The 18,557-nt window shown below is 43.4% G+C and overlaps 1 protein-coding gene across 1 annotated transcript in view; it reads right to left on the bottom strand.

Moving 5' to 3' along the window:
• The window catches only part of LOC311236856 (myosin-IIIb), an 84,651-nt gene that overhangs the window by 39,819 nt on the left and 26,275 nt on the right, over nucleotides 1–18,557 (bottom strand). The window contains exons 5-8 of the mRNA XM_084324643.1: nucleotides 11,278–11,380; nucleotides 9,522–9,678; nucleotides 5,382–5,484; nucleotides 3,586–3,711 (exon numbers count right to left, since the gene is read on the bottom strand). Of these exons, the coding sequence (XP_084180769.1) occupies nucleotides 3,586–3,711; nucleotides 5,382–5,484; nucleotides 9,522–9,678; nucleotides 11,278–11,380 (489 nt within the window). The remainder of the gene's footprint in view (nucleotides 1–3,585; nucleotides 3,712–5,381; nucleotides 5,485–9,521; nucleotides 9,679–11,277; nucleotides 11,381–18,557) is intronic.

Raw genomic sequence — 18,557 nt, 5'->3', positions numbered from 1 at the left:
GTGACTCAGTTTGCTTTCGGTTCGATCGGAACCCGGTTAGAACCTCGACCACGGGACTCAGCAAGTAAGTGAATATCTTTGCTTACACTACACTACTGGTTAAAGTATTTCATACAACTTAATGTCCAAAAATCCCTTTAAAGAGATTCCAGCTTTATCCTGGAAAGACAACTCATTTCCCCCTGATAAGTATACGGGTCGTCAGAGGATGAACAATCAATTATGAAACATGTCTTTAAGTCGGCCGGGTAGCACAGCGGACTAAGCGTCTGTCTACCACCGCAGAGACACTGGTATCGAGTCCGGCTGTCAGCGGTGCCTCCGGCTTGGCCGGTCGTCATACTGGCACAATTGGCAGTGTCAGCAGGAGGGAAGCCGGTGGGTGGTAATCTGGTCGTTGTAAACAGCGACTCCTACAGGTCGGTCAGGGCGCCTGCACAGCGAGGGAGGGAAATGGTGAAGGTAGTGTGACCTCCCACGCGTTACACTTCACCAAAGAGAGTCCTCGCTGCCAGGTGAAAAGAGGCTGCTGGCTGTCTCCTATGTATCGGAGGAAGCATGTGATAAACTTCAGGGCTCCCTAGACCGACCAGTGGGGGGCACATGCGCACAACGACCAGGAAGGGGAGAGGGAAATTGGCATAACGACTAAAATTGGGATGGGAGGAAAATACAGAAAATAGGAGGAGAAAAAGTGGATACAAAAAAAGAAACATGTCTTTAAAAAGGGCTAATTCACCCAATATCTGCCTCATATTCTATTCGGAAAGAACGTTAAGATTTCCATCCACAGCACCACAGGTCAACACAGCAGCATCAGTATGTCGAGGAGCCACACACAGCAGATCTGAGTTGCTGTATTTTTCTGAATAGTGAAGGAAAGGAGTGGGCCGGAATGCATGTCACAGATGTAAACAGGGAGTCATGTCCATTAAAGTCCAAATATAGCCGCAGGCAGTGGCCTTTAAAAGGGGCATTGGGACTTATCGGACTGGGCCAGACGCTGTGCGCGCACACACACACACACACACACACACACACACACACACACACACACACTTGAGTTCTCCAGTAGCCTGGCAGCTGTGTGTGCCTGAAAGGTCAAGAGGTCATTGTTTTGCGAGGAAGACACAACAACGCTGACTGATTCAACACACAACGTCTGTTTACTGCACCATGTGTGCACAGCGCTGATAACACTAGTCTCTATACCCCTCTCTCTCCGCTGGATTTAACACTTAAGCCAAACAGGAAGATTTAGTACTCCTCTAATGACACGAGCGGTTAGTCTCTCTACCACTTTACTCCTCTGGATTCAACACTCAGCCAAACAGGAAGACGTAGTACTCCTCCAACATACAGTCTTCTCCTTTTGACTTGGAACTGCACACTTCTTTCTCTCTCTAATTTCTCCATCTAGGAGACGGTGGTAAGAAGACGGACGTGTCTCCGTCCAGCTTCAGTCATTGGACGACCTCCAGTCGGTCTGGGAGGAAATTATAACCCCCCAACAATCTGTTCCTTCCTTCCTGGCCTTCCGCAATCTGTACAGTAGTTGTGTGACTGCTAGCGTTACTTACTGAGAACTAGATAAAAAGGTTATTCTTCTCTGTTGGTTCTCTCATGACAAGTAACACTTTTTTTTTTTTTTTTACTTTCTCTTTTCCCCTCCTTTCTTTTTCCGTTTTTCTCCCATCCCAACGTTAGTCGTTATGCCAATTCCCAATCCCCTACCTGGTCGTTGCGTGCTCTGCCCCCTACCGTCGGTCTGGGAGGGCGGAGACTATGCTTCCTCCGACACATGTGTACCCAGCCCACCACTTCTTTTCACCTGACAGCGCGGACTCTCACTGGGGGAGTGTAACGTGTGGAGGACACTACCTCCCCCAGGATCCGACCTCGCTGTGCAGGCGCCCCGACCGATCTGTAGGAGTCGCTGTTTTACAACGACCAGGGCCCACCCTCACCGGGTTTTCCCACCCTCTATCACTGCCAATTGTGTTAGTATGGATGGTCGGCCAACCCGGAAGCACCACAGCTGGATTCTATCCCACTGTCTCTGTGGTGGTGGGCAGACGCTTAGACCGCTGCGGCCACCCGGCCGCCCTGACAAACACTTCTTAAAAGACACAATTTAAGAATACATACATTCCTCTGGTCTAAGACTTTGAATTCATAAATTTTATTCATATGCTGAACCCAAACCACTCTGTGAACACAGTATGACCATGCAGCCATACTGCTGAACCTAAACCACTCTGAACACAGTATGACCACGCAGCCATAGTGCTGAACCTAAACCACCAATTTCCTCTGTGTGTTCAGTGGAAAGCTATCTGGCTGCAAGCTAGCCTAGCTTAGCACAAATTAATGGAAGCGGATAAAGACCAGTTAGCCTAGCAGCTTAAAGCTCCGGGAGAGGTGTGTTTGGCCAACAGCTAAGCTAGCTGATCCGTAGGACTATCTGTTTCCATTCATTCATGCTAAGCTAGGCTAGCTTGCCGCCAGATAGCTTTCTACTGAATGCACAGAGGAAATTGGTATCCATCTTCTTGTCTGAAGACGGTAAGCGCATTTCCCATAATGTTGGCACATTCCTTTAACAATTGTCATAAATCATATCATGCATTCACAAGCACAATAAGCTCTCAGAGAGATTTCTTTCTGACCCAATAAATAAAACTACTAGAGCCTAGATTGTAACCGATACAGCCTTGACAAACAAGACAAGTCTGTTGTAACGTTTCAACTTTAGTCCCATGGACCACACTGACCATCTGAGTTTTGTTGCACTCCTTGATCACAAATAGTTGTGTAGATATCTTGCTGAACGGACACAGAAAGACACCTTGATGCCAGGGCCACCCTTGACTAGAGATGTTCCTCGACTAGAGATGTCCCTCGACTGGAGATGTCCCTCGACTGGAGATGTTCCTTGACTAGAGATGTCCCTCGACTAGAGATGTCCCTCGACTGGAGATGTTCCTTGACTAGAGATGTCCCTCGACTGGAGATGTCCCTCGACTGGAGATGTTCCTTGACTAGAGATATCCCTCGACTGGAGATATCCCTCGACTGGAGATGTTCCTCGACTAGAGATGTTCCTCGACTGGAGATGTTCCTTGTTCAGACTAATAGTAACCCGGATTTTGTCAGCTAAACAATTAGTAGATTCAACAAGCACAAATCTACAATAATTGTGACCTTCTAGGGCGAAAACTGTGGCTGCTAGAGGGTGGGGACACTTTTGTGGATCGATCGACCAACAGAGAGATAGAGCTAGAGCTGCTGGACACAACGAAGAATCATCAAATTGGTAAAATTGCATTTCCCACATTACTTATTTAATAACTCTTTCAGCATGAAAAAAAACTCATAGTAAAATAAAAAAATGTAGTAAATCTTTTTTTAAATTGTAAGTTCTAGTTGATCAAGACCCTAATGAGCGATTAGTCCACTAATCAACTAAGAGCAGCAGACAGCCATAATACACACACACATACAGATATGAACGCAGTGTGTCTCCGTGTACCCAGGATGTAATGAAAGAGCAGAGAGACGGAGGCGTGGCCTGTGGAGACTCACGGCGGTAGCTTTGAGCCAGCCCATGGACTTGTCAGTGACCTTGAGAGCGTCGGTCTCGGTGAGTTCAAACATGATGTTCCCCAGGGACAGGATGCCCGCCAGGATCGTCAGCATGTCCACCTTCTCCTGGACGGACCAAAAGAACAGGATTCATCTGTCATTCATCTGTCGTCCATTCAGTCACTGATGGATGGATCAAAGGAAGGATGGATGGATCAGTTCCATCCATTCATTTTTTATCCATCCTTCCATCCATCCATCAATCCTAGAGTTGGATCAATATTATGCTAATCAGACAGAATGTTCTCCTTATTGATATACTGTATAATCACAATACCTGCCAGGTATGTTAATTGATATTCATCACATTGGACTGCATGGTAATGGGAGGTGTGTCAAACTGAAACTGCCTTTTTCCTGTGACATTCTCAAACAGGGGAGGAAACTAGCTTTTTAGTTTACCAGCCAACTGGCGAGTATATGATTTTTTTTTCCAGCCATAAATAAATCGCTAATTGTGATAATTACTTCTTTGTATGTCTTCCTCTAAATAGATTTTCAATCATAGTAATAATCACACCGTGTCTCTACTCTTTAAAATATTTATTACCATAAAACATTAATACGTGTCTCTACTCTTCACAATATTAGCATAAAACATATATTAATCACACCGTCTCTACTCTTCAAAATATTAGGATATCACATATTAACATGAAAGAGGGAACTATTCTGGACTGGGTTGGGCTGAACTGGGCAGTGAAAGATGCTGGGTTGGGCAGGGAAAGTTGGGCTGGTCTAGGTTGGACTGGGTTGGGCTGGACTGGGCTGGGCAGTGAAAGAACCAAGCATTTCACTGTAATGTAATAGCTAAATAAAACAAAACTTGAACTTGACTTGTTACATTTGCACTCTGGTTGGATGCCAAACGTATTCTGGTTGTACTGTACTTGTGATGTATGATGACAATACATTGGAATCGAATCTCATGTCAACGCTAGGGGTTCAGCAGGTGTATTCTGAATGACAAGTATGACAACATCACCGTTGTGAAGGGCATATGGGCGAGTGGTGATATGGGGGGAAACCCGGTAATAATTCGGTAATAATAAAATGTCACTCGGCTGCATTTAAGCAAAGCCGCTCAGTATAGTCGTCCACTTTGTTGTATGGTAGCTTGTTACATGCTAGGTAGTAGCTAGCCGGCTAATGCTGGTTGACTTGAGTGAGTGGAATCGTTAGCCTCACGCCCACTTGTCATTCTCATCCGACTCGAAGGAGACTGTTGTTCGCCCCCATGTCAGACCGCACTGATATCCGAAAGTGACAACTCTACATGCAATTATTTTCATCCACTGATGTGTTTTTGTCTAAGTTTGTCTACGTTGTCAAGCCGGTGACAGGAGTCTGTAGGGCCGCACTCAGTGGTCTGTCCACTTCCCCTAGATGGGCGGCATCTTCTAGAAAACGGGTGTTCATTGGAGGAGCTTAGAGCGCAATGATGATGTTCATTGGTTATGGATTATTATGAGGCGCAAATGGGAGGAATCATAAGGGGGGAGTCAGAGTTCGGCTTGTGCCAGTGAGCGAATCAGCAGATTGCAGAATGATTTTTTTGTTTTGTTTACTACTCGCCAGTGTGGCGAGTGCTCTGAATCCCTCGCCAAACATAAAGAATACTCGCATTTGGCGAGTAAAATGGCCTAATTTCCTCCCGTTCTCAAATATTTTGGAAATCATTTTATCATACTATTACATTACATACCGCTACATACATATGTCTTCTCATCTCTTACCTGTTCCTCGAAGCCCACCATGTCCATGGCATTGCAAACTGTGTTATACTTCTCACTCCACAAGCTCACCACCTCCTCAGAGCCGTATCTTTCATTCAGATACCTGAAAGACACATTTTCAGATGTCAGAATATTTATCTACAAAACACAGAAAAAATGGAATGCCAGCCATTTTTTTAATTCACATTATGTTCTTCCTGTGCCCCAGGACAGTTGAGTCAGTATGTTCTTCCTGTGCCCCAGGACAGTTCAGTCAGTATGTTCTTCCTGTACCCCAGGACAGTTCAGTCAGTATGTTATTCCTGTGCCCCAGGACAGTTCAGTCAGTATGTTCTTCCTGTGCCCCAGGACAGTTCAGTCAGTATGTTCTTCCTGTACCCCAGGACAGTTCAGTCAGTATGTTCTTCCTGTACCCCAGGACAGTTCAGTTAGTATGTTCTTCCTGTGCCCCAGGACAGTTCAGTTAGTATGTTCTTCCTGTGCCCCAGGACAGTTCAGTCAGTATGTTATTCCTGTGCCCCAGGACAGTTCAGTCAGTATGTTATTCCTGTGCCCCAGGACAGTTCAGTCAGTATGTTCTTCCTGTGTCTCAGGACAGTTCAGTTAGTATGTTCTTCCTGTGCCCCAGGACAGTTCAGTTAGTATGTTCTTCCTGTGCCCCAGGACAGTTCAGTCAGTATGTTCTTCCTGTGCCCCAGGACAGTTCAGTCAGTATGTTATTCCTGTACCCCAGGACAGTTCAGTCAGTATGTTCTTCCTGTGCACCAGGACAGTTCAGCCAGTATGTTATTCCTGTGCACCAGGACAGTTCAGTTAGTATGTTCTTCCTGTGCACCAGGACAGTTCAGTCAGTATGTTATTCCTGTACCCCAGGACAGTTCAGTTACCTCTGACGGGTAATAATTGTGACACAGTAGTGAAATAAGAGCTCAGTTCAGCCACTGTGTCACCACACAGTCCAAATACATTCAGTACCACGGTGTGAATTCTTAAAAAAGGGTGGCATTCCCCTTTAAGTAGAAGCAGGCAGTGACTCAGGTCATATTGGAACATCAGCAGCTGTGGAGGAGGATGCGTGATGTGGAAACCACACTTTCACACAATTGTGACAACGCCTACTTATAAGACCTTAGCTGTACCTCAAGATGTTAGTTATTGCAACATGTTAACATGTCTAAAGAACTTTAACACCACGTCTAAAGAACTTAAACACCATGTCTAAAGAACTTTAACACCATGACTAAAGAACTTTAACACCATGTCTAAAGAACTTAAACACCATGACTAAAGAACTTTAACAGCATGTTTTAAAGAACTTTAACACCATGTCTAAAGAACTTAAACACCATGTCTAAAGAACTTTAACAGCATGTTTTAAAGAACTTTAACACCACGTCTAAAGAACTTAAAACACCATGTCTAAAGAACTTTAACACCATGTCTAAAGAACTTAAACACCATGTCTAAAGAACTTTAACACCACGTCTAAAGAACTTTAACACCATGTCTAAAGAACTTTAACACCATGTCTAAAGAACTTTAACACCACGTCTAAAGAACTTAAACACCATGACTAAAGAACTTTAACACCATGTCTAAAGAACTTTAACACCATGTCTAAAGAACTTTAACACCACGTCTAAAGAACTTTAACACCATGTCTAAAGAACTTTAACACCATGTCTAAAGAACTTAAACACCATGTCTAAAGAACTTTAACACCATGACTAAAGAACTTTAACACCATGTCTAAAGAACTTAAACACCATGACTAAAGAACTTTAACAGCATGTTTTAAAGAACTTTAACACCATGTCTAAAGAACTTAAACACCATGTCTAAAGAACTTTAACAGCATGTTTTAAAGAACTTTAACACCACGTCTAAAGAACTTAAAACACCATGTCTAAAGAACTTTAACACCATGTCTAAAGAACTTAAACACCATGTCTAAAGAACTTTAACACCACGTCTAAAGAACTTTAACACCATGTCTAAAGAACTTTAACACCATGTCTAAAGAACTTTAACACCACGTCTAAAGAACTTAAACACCATGACTAAAGAACTTTAACACCATGTCTAAAGAACTTTAACACCATGTCTAAAGAACTTTAACACCACGTCTAAAGAACTTTAACACCATGTCTAAAGAACTTTAACACCATGTCTAAAGAACTTAAACACCACGTCTAAAGAACATTAACACCACGTCTAAAGAACTTAAACACCATGACTAAAGAACTTTAACACCATGTCTAAAGAACTTTAACACCATGTCTAAAGAACTTTAACACCATGTCTAAAGAACATTAACACCATGTCTAAAGAACTTAAACACCATGTCTAAAGAACTTTAACACCACGACTAAAGAACTTTAACACCATGTCTAAAGAACTTTAACACCACGTCTAAAGAACTTAAACACCATGTCTAAAGAACTTAAACACCATGTCTAAAGAACTTAAACACCATGTCTAAAGAACTTTAACAGCATGTTTTAAAGAACTTTAACACCGTGTCTAAAGAACTTAAACACCATGTCTAAAGAACTTTAACACCACGCCTCCACAGATGTTCAAATAGAAGACACCAAAACACTGAGCATCTGTGTTAAGTTACAAATTGCATTGTTTTATGCACTGTAAGGTGAATCATAACCTCCAAAAAAGGAAGTCATGTAGATTCTACAATCCATATTCCAAAACCAACTGAACATTATTAAAGTGGTGAATTTAGTTACATCTCATGAGAAACAATACATTGGCAATAGAGATCAAATCTGTCATTGGCTTCACTATAGTTGTAATCAACAAGACAACACAGTACAAACACCATACAGGCACAAAATACATTGAATCCACCAGAGCAATGGCATGTGGGATGAAATATGTTTTGGGGGCTATAGGGGAACTCTATAGCGCCTTCCAGATGGAAACTTGTCAAACTGAAGGGGATGCAAAGGATTAGACAATATTTGCTGAGCCTTGTCCCTATTCCAGAGTACACATAACTCAATTGTTTTGTGGTTTCCCTGTAACTTTACTGGCCATGTTAACGATCCTTGCCAGTTTGTTCTTATTCTTGGTCCCAAGATTCCCATACCAGGTTGAGATCCCATTTGTCTTATATTATTAGTAGTTTCTATACAACAGCAACTTGTCTTTTACCATGAATTTGTGTCGTGTTATTGCCTAATAATTGAACAGCCAACGTCTGAGGGTTTGGGAGTGAACACACCCACATACATCATGAGGTTGTGATTGTGAGAGCAGGTGTGTCACCTTGATGAGGAACGACATTCTTGACAGACTGAAGTATTTTATGGGGTAAAGATTTGTTAGTTAGCAGGACACCCTGCAATAAAACAGATGACATCATGCTGTGTGTGTGCATACGTAGGGGTGGGGTGTATTTACATAAGCAGCAGTCTATAAATAATCTCCTGATGGGAAATCATTAAAGGAAACATGATAGTTGGACCAAATACTTTACTTGTTCACAAGTAACATTCGCCAACCAAGTATTTATGCCTGGTGCCAGAGGTCAGTGGTTATGACCCACTTCTGAAACCACATGTACCCCTTTTCTGGGCCTTCCTACTGTCTCAAGAAGAGAAAGTACTAAAGCACAGCATACTGCCCATTCTCCTAGGGGAAGAAAAATAATGCTTGTGCCTATTCTTTGTGTGTAATTTGAAATCTGACTTGTCCTACAGAGTTTATTTAAAAAGATTATATAAATCCTCTCTGGGTAAACCCTCTTGCATCCTCTTTAGGGAGCACAATCTCTAAAAGCATATGATTAGTTAAATGGACTGCATTTATATAGTGCTTTTATCAAAAGCGCTTTACAACTTAGGCCTCACACATTCAACCATTCACTCACACATTCACACACCGACGGCAGAGGCAACCATGCAATTAAGTGTCTTGCTTATGGACACTTCCTACACGCTGCCAGGAGGAGCCAGAATCTAACCGGGAACCTTCAGATTGCCAGAAGACTGGTCTACCTTCTGAGCCACTGTAGTTCATCAACAACATACTCAACCATAGCTTTCCAAACCAAACCGAGTCAAAGTGAAACCGTCGCCTAGAACCTAAAGGTTCATGTCCAACACTGATGACATCACCCACCTGTAATGCGTGGGGTCCAGGAGGCCGTACATGTCTTTGTCGTCGGGGGAGATGCCGGCTAGCATGCAGTAGAAGATGTGGAAGTTCCTCTCGCCCTCGTCCTGGTGCACCACGCGGGACTTCTCCAGGAGGTACTCATTGATTTTGGCTCCTTTGACTGTTGGGGGGTGACAGACAGACACACACACACACACACACAGAGGGTTGGTATTATGTAAACAGACGTTGTGTGTAGGTTGGTGGAGGGTGATCGTGTGTGTGAGGGTGGATATATATGTATGGTTGTCCCCAACGTGGTTTTCTTTAGTATGTGTTGTTGTGTGATGTGTTTGTACCGCTTTTGATTTGTCTGATGTGTTTCTGAAAAAAAATTAAAATAATTTAAATAAACAATTACACTTTTTTTATAAAATTTTTTACCTTTTTACACACATTGTGGACACATGTGTGAGTGTGAGGTGTGAGTAGGGCTGTACCGAATGCTTCGAAGCTTCGATCATAATGTTGACATTCGAATTCTAAATCAACATTAGAATTTTTTATAAAAAAATTATCTTTTATTTTTAATCTTGTTTTTTTGTGTCTATTCAATCTGTTTAAACCAATGGGGGTTTTCTTCACAGTTGCAGTTAAAGATTAGGCTACACTAATGTCTTAGTATTATACTATAAAACGTCACCATCACTTTCATACCAACCGTGCCCTTATTGGATTAAGTTATTTATGTTGACGAAACTGATGAGTTATAATAAATAATAAATAATAAAAGAAAAATACTAATTTAATCAGATTAATCACTTTATTCAAATTGAGGATTTAGTTAAAAAAAAGAAAAAAAAAAAGAAAAAGAAAAATTATTACAATTATTACATATTACATTTTTTTATAGACATTCGAAGCTTCGTTCGAATACTTCAATCAAAGCTTCGAATGTTAAAAAATGACATTCGGTACAGCCCTAGGTGTGAGTTTATTATTTTTGTTCTCCTCCAAATTCTATCATGGAATTCTAGAACTCTTTCTTAGTGGACAATGTGCCATCGCCAACGTTCTTATAACACCGCTATGATCGTACACTTAAGGGTTAATTCCAATTTTATAAAAAAGAAAAAGGATAATCTAGTCCACAGAGTCCTTGGAATATTAAAAACAAGCAGGGGGATGGGGTCAGGGTTAATGACTATGACATCAGGACCCACAGAGATACCAGGGCTGACCTCAACGTAACATTCTTTCCAGCCAGCCAGTATGACCACTGGAACGGCTCCAGCTCACTCCAGGCGGGCTGTCGGATAATAGACGCAAATAACGCTCCCACAACCACACAGTCTGCAGACGCCTAAAAAGGAACACGCCAACATTATGGTAAATGTGCTTACAGTCTTCTCCAGAGTCAGACACGAAGATAGATACCAATTTCCTCTCTGTGCGTTTAGTAGAGGGATATGCAAACTAGCGTAGCTTACAACTCTGGGAAATGTGTTTTTGGCCAACAGCTAGGCTAGCCGCTAGTGGTCCATATCGGCTTCCATTAATTTGTGCTAAGCTAGGCTAGCTTGCTGCTGTATAGCTTTCTACTGAACACAGAGATGAAATTGGTATCTATCTTCTTGTCTGACTCTGGAGAAGACTGTAAGCACATTTCTCATAATGTTGGCGTGTTCCTTTAAGCAGAACTCTTCGCCCAAGATATGTTGGGCAAAGTAGTTTACGCACACAAACACATACAGTCTACCAGTCCTCACATACAGTCTACCTGAGGAGTTGAGGAAGCGGAGCTGAATGTATTTTCCAAAGCGACTGCTGTTGTCGTTCATGACAGTCTGGGCGTTTCCGAATGCCTCCAGAAGAGGGTTCACCTGGGAATAAACAAATACATAACAAACAGCTGGTATAATTCTACAAACATGATTATGGATAAACATCTCTTTTGCTTCATCCACACGAGTGACGTCTTAAAGGAACGCACCAACTTATGGGAAATGCGCTTACCGTCTTCTCCAGAGTCAGACAAGAAGATGGATACCAACTTCCTCGGTTCAGTAGAGAGCTATCCGGCTGCAAGATAGCCTAGCTTAGCACAAATAAATGGAAGCAGATACGGACAACCAACCTAGCGTAAACCTCGGGGAGAGGTGTTTTTGGCCAGCAGCTAGGCTAGCTGGTCCGTATCCGCTTCCATTCATTTGTACTAAGCTAGGCTAGTTTGGATAGCATTCTACTGAATGCACAGAGGGGAAATTAGTATCCATCTTCTTGTTCGACTCTGAAGACGTTGAGCGCATTTCCCATAATGTTGGCGTGTTCCTTTAAAACAAAATGTTTTTCTTTTTACTACAGTGGTTAAGAGAAAAACACCATCCTTAAGTTTGTAATTAAGAGAGTGATGCATCTGCAAGTTAGAGCACTGCAGTGAACAGATGCTTCTGTGTCCTACTAACTCAACGTGTCACTCAAAAAGCCTATTAATTTGCCATCTAAATTTACCACAGATTTGGCTCCAGAGTTCTCTGCCCATCACCCAGTAAAACGGAGGAAAGCCTTGAAGGTTGGCACACTATGGTTAGCCATCTTGAACTACATTGCAGCCAGCAGGCTAATCAGATCGCTGTTGTATGATATCATTGTATCCACAATGCAATACAATGCCAGCAGCAGGGAGAGGCCTTCCCATTCAGTGCCTCACTAGGTCAAGGCTCTAAAAGGTTCAAATCAAAACACACCCCACGGCAGCAGGAGTCTAGAGTTGAGGGATTTCCATTAGGGATCATTATTTTTAGTTCCCAATGATGTTGTTGATCAGTAGCGTCCTTTCTCAGCACAATCCATGCCGCTCTTCACACTGGATAATTCCCACAGCTCAGGCTAGTTTGCATTGGAATGCAAAGTCAATGGGGTCACGCTCCCGTCTGTACAAGCTGACTGAAGAGGTAACTGAAACCTACTCCACGGTGCACACAAAGTAGATTTCAGTGACCTTCAGGTCAGGTTGACCCCATCCCACTGGCTTATGTGAACTCTGCATACCCGGTCGTTTTTAAAATGCCATATCAAATTCAATACTCGCGAGTCGCTACTGAATGTGTATTTAGGTTGCAAAGATGATTTCTAAACTGTAGTCAAGTGCAAATGGGCAACGGTGTGTCCTGCTCGAGTCTAATTTGTTCCCACCAAAGACGGCAAAAATATGACCCCCTTATTAATGAAGAGCTAGCTCTGGGGACTCGTTCAGCTCTCTCTCACTCTCTCCACAGCATCAGCTGTTAGTCTTTGCTGCCAAAGCCCAAAATCAACTCACAGAATTATCTACAAATGACACTATAGTCTTGCATGTCCAGCCAGCACGCAAACACATGATGAACCAGGTTTGGAAGCCATTGCCCTCTGGGTACAGCGACTCCTCCCGCTCAAAGAGTGCAGTCAACATGTGTATGTCAAGAGAGATACAGTATAGAAAAGAGTGAAAGTGTGTCACACAAGTGCTGTTTGTTTGGTTCTCTCTCACAACCTACGCCTGTGTGCTTTTAACTCTGCTAAATTATCATTTCATTTAGAAATTGTAGGTTGCTTTTTCCATTGAAAATTGTTCTATTTTCATTGAAATTGTCGTTTTTCTTGCTAATTTAAAAAAAAATTGCTCATAAAGAAGAGTTTTACGAATTGGTTCAATGGAATTCTATCCTGAAAATGGTTACACTTATTTATCGGTTTTCAAATATGACACAAAGAAAACGATGGTGTGTTGTTAATAATAGCAAAACATGTGTTTTCAGGGGTTTTGAGTGACACCACATCTTGAAACATGCATTTTATTTTCACTTATGACCATTAACACAGGACTTCCTCTTACAACACATGCTCACTCTTGACTTCCCCCAGAGACTTGTCTCAAGGTCGACAGACAGTTAGATAAACACAGCACTTCTTTTGTCCACTCTCGGTCCAAAAATGACATGTTGCAATACAACAATGTACGCTATGGACCATCATATGACCCATTCTTGGGGCTCAGGCTTAGTTCCTGGGTTTGGCTCAATCCAACGAGAACACAGCTGACCGCAACAGAACTCTGGAAAATATTTTGTTTTGACTGCTGGTAGACTGTTCCTTCTGCTGACTTGCCGTTCTTCCTGGCTGCTTTTTTACTTTTCCAAAGTGCAGATGAGAGACACACACACACAAACACGCGCATTTGCGTGCACACACATATAGTAATGTTTGAACTGCTCCACAGGGTCAACACAGTGGCTGAACAGAACTCATATTTCACTACTGTTAAGAACTACAGTTTCAACAGTACAACTAAATCACATGTATTCTTTCTGTGCCTCAAGACAGTTCAGTCAGTATGTTCTTCCTGTGCCTCAAGACAGTTCAGTCAGTATGTTCTTCCTGTGCGCCAGGACAGTTCAGTCAGTATGTTCTTCCTGTACCCCAGGACAGTTCAGTCAGTATGTGCTTCCTGTGCCCCAGGACAGTTCAGTCAGTATGTTCTTCCTGTACCCCAGGACAGTTCAGTCAGTATGTGCTTCCTGTGCCCCAGGACAGTTCAGTCAGTATGTGCTCCCTGTGCGCCAGGACAGTTCAGTCAGTATGTGCTTCCTGTGCGCCAGGACAGTTCAGTTCAGTACATGTGACTTCTTAAAATATGTGCATGGCTGTCCCCTTTAAACCACCAGATTGAATAAACAGTATGCCACCTGTTGAAGTTAGATGTTATGTATGATTGCATGTAACTGTCTAACCGTTTCCACAAGAGGGCGCTATAGGCGTAGCTATTGTAGCTGACGCCAGGTGAGAAGTATAAAAGGAGATGTTACCTCCCTCTTCACTCTCTTCCTCCGTCGCTCTCACAAGAGAAGGACTCATGTGTACTGTTGGGTGCAATGTGAAATAATAAACCACGCCAAAGGCTAAAGAGAAACCTTGTCGTCATGAACACATTGTCGCTCCATAGCTGACTGTCAACAGGTTATGGGCCCAGATCACGCAGGGGCAAAATAATAAGGGTAGCAAGTTTAGCTGAAGTATAGGCCAGTTTAGCACCGGGAGCACCGCGTGGTTAAGGCTAGGCTAACGGGAGCTAAAGCTACGCCTACCATCAAAAGAGGATGGCGACCAGAGGAAGGAGCGAATGGCCCTCGTTCAATGGAAGGGCAGAGGACTACGAGCTCTGGGAAGAGCGAATATTGTGCTGCATGCACGGAGTGGGACTGAAGACAAGGATCTTGACGGCCCCCATGGGAGAACTAACGGCAGAAGCGCAAGCCCAGGATACCAAGCTAAATGCTGACGCATACTGCAAGTTGGCACCACTCCTGGATGACACAAGCTTGGGGCTGATATTCCGCGACACAAAGGACAAAGGCAGAGAGAGCCTAAAAGTGTTGAGAAATCACTACATGGTAGCAGAGGCTACCACACACCCGGTCGCCGAGGAGGCGGGAGAGCGGGTGCTGAAGGCCCGGGCGGCACCGAGAGAGAAGACCAGACCCACGACGGAGCTGGCGATGCGGAGAAAAGGGGCACCGGAAAGATAACTGCACAAAGACTGTTTGGTGTAGCTTCTGCAAATCCACGGGGCACACAGACAAAGTGTGCAGAAAGAAACGTGACCAGAGCGCTCGGTACGCGCATGGACAAGATGGCGGCTGTGGACAAGATGGCGACGACGGTGGACGTGAGACGAGTCGAGACGACGCCCGGAGAGTAGCGGGACGAGAGGACTTCATCTTCGGGGCGCAGACAGCGTACGTCACCCAGCCAACGCAGCAGCAGCAGGCCCAAAGGAAGGGACTGATCGTGGACACAGGTGCGTCGTCCCACATCATCAACGACAGGAATCGATTCAAGAACTTTGACAACACCTTCGAGCCGGAGAGACACAGCATGGAGCTGGCAGATGGGAAGCGCACTTACGGGTTGGTGCAAGGGAGAGGAGACGCACAGGTATGCCTCATAGACAGTGAGGGGCGCCGGTGTACAGTGACGTTAAAGAACGCTCTCTACATACCCTCGTTCCCACAATAACTATTCTGTCAAATCTGCTACTGCAAACGGTGCCAAAGTGTTCTTCAATGAAGGTAAAGATGTTCTTGTAGAGCCTGACGGTACACGATTTAACATAGAGGTGTACAAGAGAATGTATTATCTACAAACAGAGTGTAATGATAAAGATATATGTAATGTGACTGTCAGTCACGATATTCAGACATGGCATGAGATCATGGGTCATTGTGAATGAATGAATGAATGAAAACTTTATTTAACAGATTGCAGAATGGGTACAATACAGTACGGCTCAATACACACAATTGTTAAGGGGATGCAGACCTGAGAAAGACGTTTGTCCTGTTTCCATCAGGGTCCCCCATTTTCAATTCATATAGACATTTATGACATACACAACATACATGACATTTATGGCATAGGGACATATAGGTATTTAGTACTGATACATTTGTGACATAAACGGTATTCAAATATACAGTACTGTTACCCCTAGATCCTGACAGAGTATATACATATGATGGGGAGGAGACTGTCTATTAGGAGGTGGTGGGGGTTTTGGGCATTTACGGTGGCCAGTTTCGAATTACGAGGATTTACTGAAACTGCAAGCAGTGACAGAAGGCATGCACATTAAAGGTGAAAAGCGTAGACCTGACAAAGAATGTGAAGTGTGCATAAAGGGGAAGTTCACTCAATCGAGAAACAGAAGTCCCACAGAAAAAGTAAAGGTACCATTTGTGCTAGTTAACACAGATCTAGCCGGTCCAGTAAGCAACGAGTCCATAGGTGGCTTTAAATATGTACAGTCTTTTACAGATGTGTGTACAGGGGCAGTGTTTGTTTACTTTCTCAAAGCAAAGAGTGACACACTCCAGGCCACGGAGAAATTCCTTGCAGATGTAGCCCCTTATGGCAACATAAGATGCTTGAGGCCCGACAACGGAACAGAGTTCACAAATAGAGAGTTCCAATCACTGTTGAGAAGGAACAAGATCAGACACAAGACGTCATGTCCTTACTCCCCGCACCAGAACGGGGTGGCAGAGAGGGAAGGACGTACTCTTTTCGAAATGGCTAGGTGTAAGGTAATAGATGGTAACTTACCTAAGAGTCTATGGTATTATGCGGTACAAGAAGCCGCTTACACCAGAAACAGGTGTTTTAATAAGCACACGGGCACCACCCCGTATACAGCACTGACAGGAAAGAAGTGTAATCTAGCTAGAATGCACACATTTGGATCAGTGTGTTATGCTTACCAGCAGGACAGAGGAAAGCTCGAGTCCAGATGTGAAAAAGGACTCTTTGTAGGGCACGACAAACGAAGCCCCGCTTTCCTAGTCTATTATCCCGGTAAAGGAAAAGTGCAAAAACACAGGCTAGTCAAATTTGTCACAAAGACAACATGTGAGAACGAGACACAGACAGAGGAGCCAGAGCTGGACTCCAGAGTAAGGTGTGAAGAAACAGAGACACCTCAGCCTAGTGTACTTAGCACAGTCGTGCAGACAGACAGTCAGCAACCCCCAGAGGATGATGACGAGGAGCATCCAAGGGTGACGTCACGTGCCTCATGCAGTGGGAGGTATCCCTCACGGGAACACAAACCCCCAAAGTATCTGAAAGACTATGCCCAGAGAGGAAGTGACGAGGATGACAGTACACTTACTAGCATTGATTACTGCTACAGTACCTCAGACCTTTAAAGAGGCCATGGTGTCCCCTGAATCAAGAAAATGGGAGAGAGCAATGGATGAGGAGATGAGGTCCCTAGAGGACAACCACACCTTTACTCTAACCAAGTTACCAGAGGGCAGACATACAGTGGGAGGAAAATGGGTGTACTCAATCAAGGAGGGTATTGAAGGCCACGACAAGTACAAAGCCAGGTTTGTAGCTAAATGTTTAAATACAGAAGGAGGGTACTCCATGTTTAAATACAGAAGGATGGTAGCTACATGTTTAAATACAGAAGGAGGGTACTCCATGTTTAAATACAGAAGGAGTGGATTCCATGTTTAAATACAGAAGTGGATTCCATGTTTAAATATAGAAGTGGATTCTATGTTTAAATACAGAAGTGGATGATTTGATCATCGCAGCGGACAACACTAGAAACCTAGAGCAGGTGAAAAGTATGCTCTCCACCAGATTCAAAATTAAAGACCTAGGCAGGTTAAAGCATTTTCTAGGCATGGACTTCGAACAGTCTGCCAGTTGTGTAAAAATATCCCAGAAGAGATATGTGGAGAAGATCCTGAAACGTTTTGACATGCAAGAATGTAGGACAAGGGAAACACCATGTGATCAAAAACTAGACTACCAAGAGGATGCTCAGAAATTGACAGATGTAAAAATGTACAGAGAAGCTGTAGGTAGCCTCATTTATTTGACAACATGTACTCGCCCTGACCTATGTTTTGTAGTGAGTAAATTGTCACAGCATTTTGCTGACCCCACAGAGGAGCACTGGATTACAGCAAAACATGTTTTTCGTTATCGCAAAGGTACAGCAGATAAACAGCTTTGTTTCAGAAAGAGCAGCGAGGGCTTAAAGCCTACAGTGATGCAGATTGGGCGGCAGACGCCACAGACAGAAGAAGTACCACAGGGTATTGTGTGAGTTTGAACACAAACAGCTCACTGGTTTCGTGGAAAACAAAGAAACAGCCCACAGTGGCACTGTCAACTTGTGAAGCCGAATACATGGCTCTAGCTATGACAATACAGGAATGTATTTATCTAGAACAACTGCTCGAAGGAATGGATACCTATGTATATAAGAAAACTGTTGTTTATGAAGACAACCAGGGAACCATTGCAATTGCTAGAAACCCTGTGTGCCGACAGAGGTGTAAACATGTGGATATAAAATATCACTTCATCAGATCTGTCATCAGGGAAGAAAGGATGACACTTGTTTATTGTCCTACAGACGACATGGTAGCAGACGCTATGACAAAGCCTGTCTCCAAACTGAAATTGAGAAGATTTGCAGAGGTCATGTTTGGTGTGTAAATATTG

The sequence above is a fragment of the Notolepis coatsorum genome, assembly GCF_963971535.1.
Source record: "Notolepis coatsorum genome assembly, chromosome: 11".
Lineage (NCBI taxonomy): Eukaryota > Metazoa > Chordata > Actinopteri > Aulopiformes > Paralepididae > Notolepis > Notolepis coatsorum.
The sequence above is the reverse complement of the archived record's forward strand: the minus strand, read 5'-3'. Positions and strand labels throughout refer to the sequence as shown.